Source organism: Microtus oregoni, unplaced genomic scaffold (assembly GCF_018167655.1).
Source record: "Microtus oregoni isolate MIOR12 unplaced genomic scaffold, Mior012 000042F_ref0000377, whole genome shotgun sequence".
Taxonomy (NCBI): domain Eukaryota; kingdom Metazoa; phylum Chordata; class Mammalia; order Rodentia; family Cricetidae; genus Microtus; species Microtus oregoni.
Window position 1 is genome coordinate 780,453 of NW_024543209.1, and position 14,740 is coordinate 795,192.

Consider the following 14,740-nt stretch of genomic DNA (forward strand, 5'->3'; position numbering starts at 1 on the left):
GCACCCTAAAGTCAACGCAGAACAGAGCAGCCCCAGAACAGCAGCAGCCTGCTACCCAGCAGGCTCCATCACAGTCTTGGGTTCAAGGCAGGTGCCTGAAGTAAGACTGAACAACCACCCTAGTGTCCCTCTGCTTCCTCCTCAGAAGGGAAAATGGGAGCTGCTCAGTCTCCAGGGTACATGGCGTCCATGGGTGTCAGCACGGCTATTTCTGGGCTAGAAGTGCTCAGGTCTCAGCAGGGACAGCAGCTTGGCCAGCCCTGTGACCTGCACGTGCAGCACCCCGTGGCTGCTGCTCCAGAGACATACAGTCCAACTCCACTGACCAGAAACACCAGACAGAACCAGCGGAGTCTCTATACACTGAAAGGTTAACTGGGGGTGAAAAGGGGGAAACGGTTGTGGTTCTCAACCTGTGGGTTGCGACCCTTTGAGGGTCAATTTCACAGGGGTCGCATATCAGATATCGTGTATATCAAATATTTACAATTCATAACTGTGACAAAATTACAGTTATTAAGTGCAACAAAATAATTTTATGATAGAGGGTCACCACAATCTGAGTAACTGTATTAAAGGATCATAGCATTAAGAGGGTAGAAAACCACTAATCTAGATTAAAATAGATGTGATAACCAAACACTACACTAGTTTCTTCACAGATGAGGTTCCAGGAGCAAACAGGGAACCCAAAGAGAGCAATCATGAGAATCACAAAGCCACACACCAGACACATTCAACAGATCCACCCACCTGGGCCCTGGGCATGACCCTGCAGAGGCTCTGTGGGGACCTGTCCCTGTTCCTGTCAGGAGAGGCTTGCCGAAGTATTCAAGGAGGAACCCAAAGTGGGTCAGATAATACGCACTGAAATGCAGCGATGGAGATTCTCAACACTCCATTCCTAACTCCACTCTGCCAGTAGCCAGGGATTTTCAGAAATTGAAAGTGAGAGAGAAAGGGAAACTACAATGTTAGGAGGAAAAAGTTGCAATGGGGCCCAGACGGGGATGAAGAACAAGAATCAGGGCATGTGGGCGAAAGCAGCAGCCTTAGGGCCTGCAGATGTCCACGGCGGCCAGGTGTGCATAAGGCCAGACAGGCAAGCTAGCAGGTGCGCTGCTCTGTTTGGGACCTACCCAAGTGGATGAGGGCTCCTTTGCACACAGCACCAACACTCCCATAGAGGGAGAAATTACTCACAGTCTGCTACCCCATCCTGAGAATCCAGGGTACTCATACTCAGTCTCGGGTAACAAACCAAAAACAGTCATGCAAATAAAGCCTTTCCCAGACACCCCCGTAGCAGTGAAGACCACAGATTCTCCTGCAGCCAGAAAGATCAAAGATACCTATGAAGATTTTCCTGTAAGAATTAAAACACAAGCCAGGTGTAGTGGTGTGTGTAGTAGCGCATGCCTTTACTCCCAGCACTCGGGAGGCAGAGGCAGGTGGATCTCTGCGAGTTCTAAGCCAGCCTGGTCTACAGAGTGAGTTTCAGGACAGCCAGGGCTGTTACAGAGAAACCCTGCCTTGAAAAAAAAGAAGAAGGTCAAATGTCAACGTGGCTGAGGAAAGTTAAAAGAGAAAGAAGAAATGTCTTGTGTCCCCTACCAACACTGGTGAGCTGCCCTTAATCTGGCTCTCTCTAGTTTTCAGATTCCAGGCATGGCCTAGGATTAGCATGCAGTAGGCTCACAGCTGAAAGTCTTCCCAACCCATTCAAAAGCATATACACTGAGAGTCAGGCACGAAAGACAGTGGAGGGGGGGCCCTTCCAGGACATCTGGCCTGAGACACACAGAGGTCACAAGGCCAAGGTGTGCTATTAACAGCACCACTGACTCGTGCAGGACAGCCCACACTTGCAGAGATGCAGGGAAATATCACGAGAATACCTCCAACACCAGCCCCCTCCACCAGTGCATACCTCCCCACCCTGGCCAGGAGACACCCTGCACAGAAATGGAAGACTGTAGGTAAGCTACACTCTCCCAGACAGCCCAGCACTTCACAGCACAGTGGGCATTTTAAAGGCTCTGAGAAGTTCTGCAGTAACCATGCCTGGCTGACCCAGAACTCCCCAGGCCTCTCTCTACAGCCACACTTTGAATACATGCAAGACATTCAAGCAACAGAGATACTGTGGGCCATGCCATCTGACACTGCTCTACCAAGTGACCTTTCACAGGATCCTTCCAACTGAGCCTTTCTCATCTCTGAAAGTGGAGGTTTTTCATGACTGATGGGCGCAAAGGTGGATCTCCGCACCCAAGGGAGTTCCCATCAAATCCAAGCCTTTCCTTCCTGCCTGTGACCATGCTCAGCCTAGCTGGTATGTTCAGATCCTGTATAGCTGAGGCCTGGGCCAAGGGCTCCCTGCTGAAGAAAACCCTGAAGCCACCCTGAGCAAAGCCTCCAGGACTGCAGGCCCCGAGCCTCTCTCTCACCACCTTCTCTCGCCCTCCGGTGGGGATCCTGCTCCTGGCCAGAACATCGAGGTCCAGGGACTCTAGGACATAGCTGGCTCTCAAACATTAAGGTGAGGGCCACAGTTGTTCGAGAGAGTCCCTGACCCAGGGCTGCCTTGCTGGTCCATCTACCTACCCAGAGAAGAGTTGAGCTACACTCTCAGGAAACATCTCCTCAGGACCTGGGCCGTATCCCTGAGCCAGGTGAAAATCATGGAACAGAAGCCCTCAACAGCAACAAATCAAGAGAGACTTGACAGCTGTCAACCCTGTGTGCGTGCAGAGCACTGGAAGGTAAAACAATCAAGGTGTTTGTTGGACAGTAGGTGGCTTCTTATTTCTGTGACCTTTTCTGATGGAGAGAGGCTCCTCTCTCTTCATAAACCCCATTTTGAAGAGAAGTGCTGGGTTCTGGAAGGTTGGAGTTCCCTGTGCTGGAAAATTTCCATAGGAATGGCACACTTATTACAAGCAACAAGCCAAAATAGACATGTCATTATTCCCTGGAAACACTGGTCAAGGTTGACAGCTCCCGTACACCCTGTACCCTCAGACAAGTTAAAGCCACCTGCAGCCAACACTGTCACACAGAACGGCCTCACTATGTTCTGACCGTCCCCACTTATCCCTGCTTTCTATCTTTATTTTACCTCCATGACTTTGCCTTCTTTGTTAAGCTTATTTTTTTTAATTATATTTGTTTATTTACTAGGAGAAGGCACACATAAAGAGGTCAGAGGTCAGGGGTCAGTTTTCTCTGTAAATCTGGACGCTTCAACCTGCTGAGTCACCTTGCCAGCTTTGGTTTTGCCTTTTAGAGCATGCATGAGGTTAATCCATCCTTCGGAGGTCAGTGTCTTCATTACCCATACGCATTTAAGATTCTTCCCTGTCTTTCATGGCTTGACAGCTCTGCTCTTTCTAGTGCTGAGGTATACTCCACTTTCTGGACATACCACAAAATATACTCATCTACTGGAAGATATCTTGGGGGCTTCTGTGTTTTAACACTTACAAACGCAGCTGTCACCAACAACATTCTTGAACAGGTTTTTAATGTGGGTTTGTAACTTTCAATGCGAGACAGAGTAAATACTGAGAGGAAGATTGCTGGGTCGCCACTTTCCATTCCCATCGTGATGAGGGAGTCCTCCAGTTGCTCCATGTCCTCATTAGCAGGTGGTGGTGTCAGCTGTTCTGGCTTTCGCCATTCTAATAGGGGTTCGGTGTGTTCTCATTGGGACTTAAGTTTGCCTCTCCCTGGCAACACACTATACTAAGCATAATTTCATGTTTAGTGGCCGTATGAGCATTCCCTCAGACAGGTGTCCATTTAGGCCTTTAGCCTACATTTTTTTTAATTAATAAAATTTATTTATTTATTTATTTATTTATTTATTTATTTTGAGACAGAGTTTCTCTGTGTAACCTTGACTGTCCTGGAACTCATTCTGTAGACCAGGCTGGCCTTGAACTCACAGAGACCAGCCTGCCTCTGCCTCCTGACTATACCACCAACACCTTATTATTTTTTTCAGTCTGGTTATTTTCTTATTGCTGAGTTCTGAAAACTTCTCTGTATGTTTTGGATTCCTTTATTGAGGTATTGGTCAACAGTCTCTTCCAGTTCGTGGCTGCTCTTTTCATCCTCTTGACTGTGTCTTTCACAGACAAGATTTTAATTTTAATGAAGCTCAGCTTATCAATTATTTGTCACAGGCTGTGCCTTAGGTGAGGCATCTAAAAGGTCATGGCCAAAACCAAGATCTCCTGGGATTTTGTCCAGCTTCTGAGCATTTTAGACTTAGATGTGATCCTTTTTAGGTTGATTCTTCAGAAGGGCATGCACTCTAGGTCCTATGTGGCTTGCTGTTGGTCTCAAATGTGTATGTTCTTTAACTTTTATTTTATTTGTGTCTTTTTGCAGAGTTGAGATGGATCCTAGCGCCTCACCTGGCAAGCACCGTGCTGAGCCACAGCCCTGGGTTTGAAAGTCCACCTGTCCCCAGCACCATTTGTTGAAAAGCCTCTCACTACTCTATTAAAAAGAGCTGCCTTATCAGAGCCATCAACTTTCTCTGTGTGGGCCTTCTAGGCTCTCTCTTCTATTCTTCTGATTTGTCTACCCTTCTCTCAACACCACACTTTCTCGATTGCTTCTCTTTTATTCTTTTCCACAGTTCTAATATATATTTGTTGTGGGATATTTGTACGCTGTGTGACAATGTACGGCTGTGCTGGGATTGGTGTAATAAAAAGCTGAACAGCCAATAGCGAGGCAGGAGGTATAGGCAGGACTTCCAGGCAGAGAGAGAAACCGGCAAGCATCATCTAAGCATGCAAATTACGTCAGCAAGATGCCAACGAGACATGGAAGTCAGATATACAGAATGAAAGAAAGGTAAAAAGTGACACGGTAAAACAGATTAATAGAAGGAGGCTAATTTAAGTTATAAGAGCTAGTAGGACAAGTCTAAGCTAAGGCTGGGTTTTCATAATTAATAATAAGTCTCCGTGTCATTATTTGGGAGCTGTCTAGCAGGACAGAGAAAGACTTGCTACATATATTTAATGAATGCTACCTTGGAAGTAGTAATTCAATGGTCTGGGAACCAACAACAAAACTGGACTTTAAAACGCCGAGAAGCAGGGAGTTTGCAGCCACCCGCCCCAGCCTGCAGAAGCCTGCAGCCCTGGGGTATCAGAGGCCATATCCAGGTTCTGACTTGCCTTCGGAAACCCCAGCTGTTGTGCTTCTTGCCCTGGCCTTTATCTGCAACCTGGATGCTGAGGCTGGTACAGCCCAGCACCCCAGGCTCTGTTCCCCCACCCCAAGGTGGGAACTGGGGCTCAGCCTTGCCAGGATCAACTCGCCCTCCATAGCTACAAACTGTTGTTTACTATGAAGGTGGGAAGAGAGTCAATGTAGGTCCATCCATATGCTCTATGGGATGCAGTTCTGAGAATTGGCCAGCATCGTATCGTGCCCCTACCCCAAGGTAAAAACACTAAGGCTCAGTAGCAGGTACCCACCAGATGGCAAGCCCCCCAACACACACACACACACACACACACACACACACACACACACAGTATCTATGTGTATAGGGCCAGAATCTTTGGTCGCATATCTTACCTGGTTATACGTTCCCAAAGCCCCCTTTCTACCACTGCTCAGGGCAGCACTAGCTGAGGCCCTAAGATCTATCTCAGCTCTGCAAAAAGACACAAGGGTTTCACCGCAGCTGCTGGCCCAGGGCAGACCACAAAGGAGACCAGACATACAGCCTAAACCTCCACTGGACCAGGTCAAGTTCTCCTCCATTACTGCAGTAACCTGGGCCCTGTGCACTCACACTGAACACATTGCAGCCTCGGCCCAAAGCCAGGTCCAAGCCACAAGCCCTGAGAGACACCCACAGGGCACAGAAGAACCACAAGTAAGACTGAGCTTTCTGGAAGGTGAGCAGCCAGCGCTGAACACGCCAAACAGCCCAGCACTGCTCAGACTGTGAAGCTGTCTTGGATAGCTGGCTAGCAACATAGAAGGCTCGAGAATGACAACAGAGGTCACAGTATATGTACTTCCTTATTGTGACAGCACACGCCGTGAGGAAACCCTTTCCCCTCCTGTATGACAATGGACAGAACTCACACCTGTCCTGAGGCGCCACCAGAACAGGCAGGGCCTCTAAGAACCTCCCTTCAGGCCTGGCCTCCACTAGAGCTCAGACACCCCACACACACTACCACCACCACGACCTCCCACCTCACGCTCCATGGCTGCATCTACACCTGAAGCTCCCAAAAGCAGGTTCTGCCAGCAAAACTTGGTCCTGTATTCTGCTGGTACAAGTCCCCACCATGTCCTCCACTCCCACCTTCTCCACCTTCAAATCGCGCTCTAACACAATCAAGTACACCAGAGTTGACCCTGCCTTCCGCCCTACCCTCCTGGCTGGCTCCCTGCCATGTACTCTTGCCCTCTCCTCTGCTCAGAACACCCTGACAAAAGTCCTGACCACGCCTCCAGGCTGCCCTTGGGGCCCATCTAACTGCCTTGCCATCTATGCAAGGACTCCCGTTCTGGGCCTTTACTCAGGTGTCCAGTCCAAATGATTCACTCCTTCCTCCCACAAGTCTTCGAAGTCCCCACCACAGCATTCTCAGATCTGCAGACATTTCTCTGTGTCTCCTGGCTCATGACCTGATCCATTCGCTGGGGTGGTCCCAGGCCTGGAATTAGGGGCCAGACTGAACAAAAGCCAACCTGACCAATGAGCATAGAAGTCTGCACTACTGACCGGGGTCATTTAGATCCTTTAGAACAGTGGCTCTCAACTTTCCCAATGCTGCGACCCTTTAATACAGCTCCTCATGTTGTGCTGAACTCCAACCATATAAAGCTATTTTGTTGCTACTTCATAACTGTAATTTTGCTACTGCTATGAATCGTGACGTAAATATCTGATATGTGACCCTCCCAAAGGCATCATGACCCATAGGTTGAGAACCACTGTTCAAGACCATCATCTTCCCTTTTCTTGAGGTTATCTCTTGGGTAGCAACTCATCCGCAGAGCCTTGCCCTACCTGGCACCCTACAAACATGAAGCTTCAAAGCCTGCCCGGTCCTCACGTGGCCAAGTACACAGGAGCCATCCTTGCCTCAGACGCCTCTGGACCCTGCAGTCACCAGCCCAATTCTCACTGCCAGCATGCCCACACCCAGGCTCTGTGGCTGTTCCCAGTTCAGGGCCCAGCCAATCACACATCACCTTGAACTCCTCCAGGCCTCAGTGGCCCCTCCCCAAATCTCCACCTGGCCTATCTGCTATCTCAGTAACTACCTTAGGTTGCCTGGGCCTCAGTCTTAGGACTGCACACCCTGTCCATGTTTAACAGGAGGGAAATCCAGGGTTCAGCGCTCAACAATGTCCTAGAGGGCCCACGCGGACAGAACAGAGAGAGATGCGACTATCTGCACAGTGTCCCAGGCCAGCGCCACGGGAAGTGGATCTAGCTGCCTCACAGGCATCTGGGAAACCAGAGCTGTAGCAACACCAGCTCAAGGACAGCAGGTCAGACAAACGGCACGTGCCCTTTTACCCTCACGGGTGAGACGGGTCCTCAATGGGGACTGAGAAGAGAAAGATCCATCATTGCCTGAGTCACACGGAGATCTGGCCTTAAATCAGACTCAGCCGGGTACCTGCAAAGGCCTGAGCCTCTGAGAACACCCATCAGGTTTGCATCCATCTGTCGAAGCACCTGCCTCTACGGGTGCCTGGCCTCTTCACACTCCAGGAACGATGGCCGTAGCCTGGTCTGCTGTTCACCGTAGCCGACCACGTGGCTCGCTGCACACACCTCGCACCACCACTCAGGAGTGAGGATGGGGGGAGGGGCCCAAGTACAGGTGCCCACATTTCTACACTTGATGGGAAAGCCATACCCACAGGCCATTCAGGCAGCCAGAGCCAACCTTTCCCACCAACCAAACCAAGGCTGTGGTCAGCATGCATGAAGGAGGTGAGCTCAGCGCTAACACAGACCAGTTGTCAATTATAGCTCTTTGAATAAAATTAGGCACTCAGGGGATTAAAAAAACAAAAAGAGAGGAAGAAGGCCAGGTGACCGCCAGCCAAATCAGGCCAGGCTGTCTCGGAGTGTCCTCTCCCTACAAAGCACCACTGCCTGCTGGGATGGTGGCTCACTGCCTCCTGTTCCCACACCATGGGGCCAGGGACGAGAGATGCACCGTGAAGGCAGAGAGGACCCTTTAAAAAGTCTCAGGGGTACTTGAGTTGTCTTCCAAGGCATAAGCCACACAGGATGAGCCCTTGGTGGACACCTGCTCCCAGCACTGGCAGCTGAAGACACTGTACATCTAGCCAGAGCATGAGGTGAGAGCACACAGCTCTTCTAGGTGCCCATAACACACAGCAGGACCCACTTAGGGGCTGGAGCACCCTGAGGCTGTCTCCTCCCTGCTTAGCAAGCAAGGCTTAGGCAGGGCTGAGAAGACAAAGCTTCCCGCCCCCACACTTCCTCCTTAGGCCTCAGACCATTCTGCTAGGGGCAAGATGAGCTTACCAGGAACAAGGGATGCGCACCTCCACTTCACAAAAGGACCTACACCTGGCTCAGACCCCTCTTAGAGACAGTTCCCTCCCTGCCATAGCAGCACACAGCAGGACTTCTGTGGCACACTGGGGCACACAGCAGGGGACATTTGAGTTCCCAGAAAGCAGGGGAAAAGGATGAGGAAGGAGGATTCTGGGCATGATTTTGCTTCCTCCGTTGCCACTGTAAGGAGCTCTACTAGCAGGAGTAAAGTGCATTCAAACAATAGACAACGGGGTAAAAATATTTTTAAATGCCTCCCCACCCCCAGCTTAAAAAAAAAAAATCCAGGCTCCAGCTCGGCATGTCTGCAGTTGAGAAGGTGGGCCATCTTCCTGCCCTTGATGTGGAACAAGCACATACCGCTCTCCCTGTCAAACCCTTTCAACACGGAGTCACTAAAGGGAACCCAGTGTCCTCTAAGCTACTCACAAGGCCTGTGACTGTGTTGATTCCGCCCCTTGGCAGGGAACCCTGGAAAGAGACTTCCAGCCGTTTACCACTGTGGAGGCCTCGCTAGGCCCACCCCTGGGGGTGAGGAAAGGAAGCAGTCACTCAGCAGGCACCTGAGTAAACAGCCCGTAGCCCTTTGGGTGTCCAGAGAAGGCAGTGGAGGCTAACCTCCCCTGGAGGAAAACAACGTCCTGGCAGACCCTCCCTTCACCATGCCATCCAAAGTCCAGGAACCCTCCCCAACAGTTGGAAACACTGGAGACTTCAGAGGTTCGGGAAGAACCCAGTACATGGTGGATAAACAAGGCTCTCTCCTGGGTCCAACACCAGGAAACCTATAGCCCATACCCTGCTGGCGTGCATATGATGGATGGGGATCACACCCCCACCCAGGACCAGGACTCTGGTTCCCCTCTCCTAGCCTGATCTGGGTATCTATAGAATCCTGCTGCCCCACTATCTCCTCAGCCCAGGACACCACACAAGGGCAACTGGGTGGGCTTCTCCCATGCTCAGTCAGGCTTCTGCCATCCTCCCAAATCCTGCGACATCTAGCCACCTCCTGGTTGATATCAAGCAGTCATTCAATGATCCCATCATCGATATGACTTAAGATGTGGGGACTCTCATCTAGAGGGCTCTAAGTTGGTCGAGGTCCCTGTCATGTGAGCCTTCCCAGGGTGGGTCAGATAGAGGAAGGTGACCCCATATCATGCATGGCAGCCTGAGCTGAACATGAACAGCATCACTCACTGAAACAGGTGTGAGGACGGCTTCCCTTCCTACTGGGGGGTTCCAGTCTCCCCAAGCAAGGGATAGCACTAAAGTCCAAAAGCTACCCCATTTTGACCTAGAGCCAACTATCCAAAGACCCTAGGCTACCAGTCAGGTCTCACCTTCTGCTGCCCCACCCACAACAAGGTCAAGACTGACATGTCTTGCCTTAAAGGGAAGGGGAATTAACAAGAGTGCCCCCCCCAATACCCCGGTCAGATAGGCAGGCTTGGACTATGGAAGTCTATCTCCTATCCAGCCAGCCATAGCACCTTCTCTGACCTCTACCCTTAGTGACATTCCATAGTAGTGGCACCAGCAGGTGCTCAGAGAGCCACACCAGTCATCTGGCAAGAGCAGGAAAATGGGGAGCCAAGAATCATGCCGTTCTCCAGAACAGAGAATCATCTCCCCTTCTGAATCCTCTCCTCTGTGCCTTTTCAGGTGGCAGGGGCACTGGGCACACTCCCAGATCCTGAGCCATAGGCCATGCTCCCCACCACCCACACCCATTCTGCACCATCAAGGCTGCCTCTCTGCAAGGTCTAGGACATGCCAGGCAAAGGACAGGGGTGATTCTCATAGGAACCCTGAGAGAGAAAGAACCTCAACTCTTGCTGAAAGTCCCCAAAGACACCACTGACTCTCATGAAACGCCGTATTGTCATGACAGAATCGAAGGGCAGTGAGGAGACAAGGGCTTTGAATGACTGATAGTTCAAACACCTTCGAAATGAGCCCAGCTCATACACGCATGCTGAGCACCCTGCAGGCGCAAGAACATGGCACCTGAATCCCATTTCTGGGCCCAAAGTGCAGGCATCCTTCGGTGGATGGCAGCCCTGGCACCCAGCTCACCCAGGCTTGCCCAGGATGCACCAGCCCTGGAAGGCCAGCTAACTTTACAGGCCAGCAGGGTAAGCTTACACCACCAGCCAGCACTCTCCCAGCTGGCCCCTGCCTGACAGCTGCCCCTCCCTCCCAGTAAGGGAGGGACTGTAAACACCCCTTGTGACAGGAGCTGCCTCCTCTTCCAAGGCTGGCCCCAGGACGGCTAGGGTTGCGGTTTATATAATCTTCAGGGCCAGGCCTGATACAGCTAACGTGAGGGCAAGGTTATGAAAAATGCATGCTGAGCCTCTGCTTCCAAAAAGAAAGGGAAAAAGAGGCAGAGATAGAAATAGAGATGGAAGGAATAACAGGGAGTAGGGGAGAGAGGGAAGGGGAGAGGAAGGGGGAGAGAAAAAGAGAGAAGGCAGGCATTTTTCATGGTTTTCACTCACACACCTCATTTGCGAACAAACCAGGCTCTTAGAGCACAAGGAAGCTGCTGACAGGGCTTCTAGGCCTTGGCCAGCAGGGCCCCAAGCCACCAAGCATCACTCCTGAGTCAGAGGAAGCCCTTGCAGGCATCTGCAGCTATCACACCTACATCTTACAGGGCAAAGGAAGATGCTAATCTGAGGACAGCTGGGAGCTTCCAAGCCATCTAGAAAAGGGCCCAGACGCTGCCTTCTCTCTCACGACCTCCAGTGTCTACTGAGTCAATAAAAGTGGGTTCTGAGGACCTCCAAGGGGCAGGGGCTAACAGGACCTAGCTCCACTGCCCACTACAGTGTCTTTGTCACCGTGGGCACAACTTGGCACAGCACATAGTCAGCCTTGACCTCCAAGATGACAAGCCTCAACCTGTGACAGGTCCAGAAACAGCACCAACAGGGTTTCCATACACATGACACATGTCTTGCGGGACACCCACACAGGGGGTGACAATACCAGTCATCACCATCCCCAGGGCTGCTAAAGCCCTGTGCAAGAGCAAGGACACACCCAAGGACGCATTTGCGGACAGCCCACCTGTGGGTACCGACACTCACCTGCAGTTCACACCATGCCACCTCCACCCACGTCTCCGTGTCCAGTCCCTTGTAGACCGTCTTGAAGGAGCCTCGGCCCAGCTCGATGTCGAACTTGAGGAAGCGGCCATCCAGGGAGGTGGCCACGGCCTTGAGGTCGTCCTCGTCGTCCTCCTCCACCTCAGGCTCATCCTTGCGTGCACGCCCGGGCTCGGGCTTCGCCTCGGTAGCTCCAGCGTCCTCCTGGGTTGGGGCTGGCGCCTCCTCCTGCCGCGGGCCGCCGTCGGGGGCCGGCTCGGCTGTGGCTGAGGCGGTGGTGGGATCTGGGCTTGGCTCCTGCGTGGCCGCTCGCTCCGGACCGGGGTCCGAGGGGGCACCCGAAGAGCCAGATGGCGCTGCGGGCGCGGCAGGCGCGGGCGCGGCGGGACGGCCCCGGGCGCGCTCCGCGATGAGGCGGCGCGTCTTGCAGAGTAAAAGCACCCGGCGCTGCAGGGGCTGTGGGGGCTGCGCGCTCGGCGTCTCGGCCGCCTCCAGGCCCGGCGGCTCCTCCTGGTCCGACTCCACCACGCTGCGCCGCAGGAAGCGCTGGGGCCCGAGCCGCGCCGCCCTCGCCCGCGGCTCCGCCATGCCCGCCGACCCCGTGCCGCGCCCGGCCTCCATCAGCGCGTTGGGGGCGTCTCGGCGGCCGCCATCGCCGTCCATCTCTGCGGGCCAAGGACACACGGGCCCCGCGTGAGCGCCAGCCCCGCCGCACCTGCCTGGGTCGCGGGATGAGACAGCGCCGCCCCTGGGCCCGCGCCCTGCCCAGCCCCGCCGCAGAAGTGGCCTGCCGGGCGGTCCCCCGCGGGCTCCGGGGAGCCGGACTGCAGACGGGACCCCGAAACGCGGAGGGCAAGGGGATGCCCGGCTCTTCTCAGCCCCAAGCCACGAACACGGCCTGATTCGGGCTATCCCGGGGACTCCAGGAGGGACGACCTGCTAGGTGTCCCAGAGGGCCCACAGGAGCTACGGAAGGGCTACCTACAGAGACTAGAGAAAGGGGTCAAGGCCAGCCCGGGAGCGACCCTGCTGGGCTGTCCCACGGGCGGCTGAGGAGGGGACAAGGAGGCCCGGGGCAGGGGGAAGCACCGGATAAGAGCCGGTTCCACAAAGGACGCGGGCCCGGGGCGCGCGGGGAGGGGGCTGCGGTGGCGCGGCGCGCACACAAAGGCGGCGGGCGGGAGGGCTCGATACTCACAGGGCGAGCGGGCGCTGTCCATGCCCGCAGCCCAGGGATCCGGGCGAGCGAGGCGGGCGAGGCCGCGCTTCGGGGCCGGAGTCCGCTCTCGAGGCCTCTTTGCGCTGGGGCGGGGTCCTTGCTAGGGCGGGGGTCGCCAGACCGCTCTGCTCCTGCGTGCTGCTCCCTCGGGCCGGGCCGCTGCGGGGCCGCGCTCCCGCGTGCTCCTGCCGGCTCCGCGCGCCTCCGCTCCCGCACCGGCTCCGACCAAGAGCGCGGGGAGGGCGGGGCTTCCGTTCGTCCCACCCTCCCAAGGCCTGCGCGCGGGGCGGGGCCAGACACGCCCACCTGGCCGCGCCTGAGCCCCGACACCTGCGAGATGCTCCCCAAGGCTTCCACCTGCGGCTCCTGCCCCAGACAGACGCCGGGCCCTGGAGATCTTTGGAAATCGTCCGCAGGACTGTGGACCCTGAGGGGCCCTATTTTCCCCGCAGGTGTCAGGCTGGAGCAGAGGATGGGCGAGGACCTTTACATCTTCCCTAAGGAAGCTAAAGATCCCAGCATTGCCTCTCCTAACCTGAGCCTACAGAATGGACTGCCCAACCCCTCCAGGAAAGTCCCTTTGAGTCCTGGCCTGTGCAGAGAAGGTATATGGAAGGACTATGTAAGAGAAATCACGGTAGAAGGAGCTCAGCTCACGCTGGGGTCAACGCTCACTAGTCTGCCTGTCTCCTGCTTCCAGCAGAACACAGCAAAAGCCTGCGGCATATATACCTGCTGGGTCACTAGCGATGAAAGCAACCAGCCACTTACAACACACAGTAGAGGCATGGTGGTGCATGCCTATAACCCTAGCACTCAGAAGGCAGAGCCAGGAAGATCACTGCAAGTTTGAGGCCAGCCTGGGCTACACAGAGAAACCTCAGCCATCTCTACAGCTGCTGCCCCCCACACCTTCATAGATGTATGTGAAGAATTAGGACCCTACCCACAAACCTGGGGTACAATCCAGGCTGCGACTGGTCAGTGGGAGCCTGGGTCTGACTGGGCACCATGTGTTGTCTAACTCCTGGGGGTGCTTTTGCACAGCCATGTTTATATACCTCCTATGATGAAGAACTCATTCCCTATGCCAGCCCTTGGTCTTCAGAGTTCACAGCTATGAAACTACTGGATAAAGCCACTGATCTCTTTGTGAGGACTAACAGGCCCTGGAATTCCAACATATAGAATCAAGGGGTCCCTTGTATCGAATTTAGAAGCCAGGGGCTCTCTTTGTGCTCTAATTCAGGTCTCTGGACATCTCTGAGTCTGTCTTCCTGATGGGCTCACAAATCAAGGTCATGGGGACACCCTGCAGAAAGCATCTACCTGGGGCCCTAGATACAGCTTCTGCTTTAAATGCTCGATGAGAACTGTATTCGAGGTGCCCTCCCCTTGGAGATGAGGATTCAGAGGCTGCTCCCAGGCAGTCTCTCACCTTTATCACTGCACAAGAAGGACTACAGTGACTCCCTCTGTAGTTTTCACCTAAGCCTCCTCAGCCCTCACGACCTCAGTGCCTAAGAGCCCCCAGGTGACAAGAGCCCCCAAGGCCAGACACCTGAAGACACATCTGCCCATGCAGAGGACATGCTGTCTGCTCACTCATGGGTGAGTGTAGTGGTCATATCCTACACTGTCAGCACACAGTAAGTGCTCAGAAAACTTCAAATAAGGGAAGGAGCCCGGGAGGACAGGCCAATCCTGCTGTCCTTTGCATACCAGAGCCCATGAAGCCTTAGTTAGAGAGAGGAGTCGGTGTTGCCAGTAGGAAGCCGGTCCCCAGGTCTGGGGCAGGACTCA

General features: G+C 53.8%; 1 protein-coding gene across 13 annotated transcripts in view; it reads right to left on the reverse strand.

Annotated features, from left to right (window-relative positions):
- The window catches only part of LOC121434148 (serine/threonine-protein kinase WNK2), a 108,502-nt gene extending 95,351 nt beyond the window's left edge, over window positions 1–13,151 (reverse strand). For 12 of the 13 annotated variants that reach the window (XM_041632986.1, XM_041632982.1, XM_041632980.1 and 9 more), the window contains exons 1-2: window positions 12,917–13,151; window positions 11,701–12,383 (exon numbers count right to left, since the gene is read on the reverse strand). In XM_041632986.1, the coding sequence (XP_041488920.1) occupies window positions 11,701–12,381 (681 nt within the window). In that variant the 5' untranslated portion in view covers window positions 12,382–12,383; window positions 12,917–13,151. Of the gene's footprint in view, window positions 1–2,607; window positions 2,658–11,700; window positions 12,384–12,916 lie in introns of those variants that run through there. The other variant, XM_041632987.1, reaches the window with a different exon arrangement.
- Between the last annotated feature and the right edge of the window lie 1,589 nt (window positions 13,152–14,740).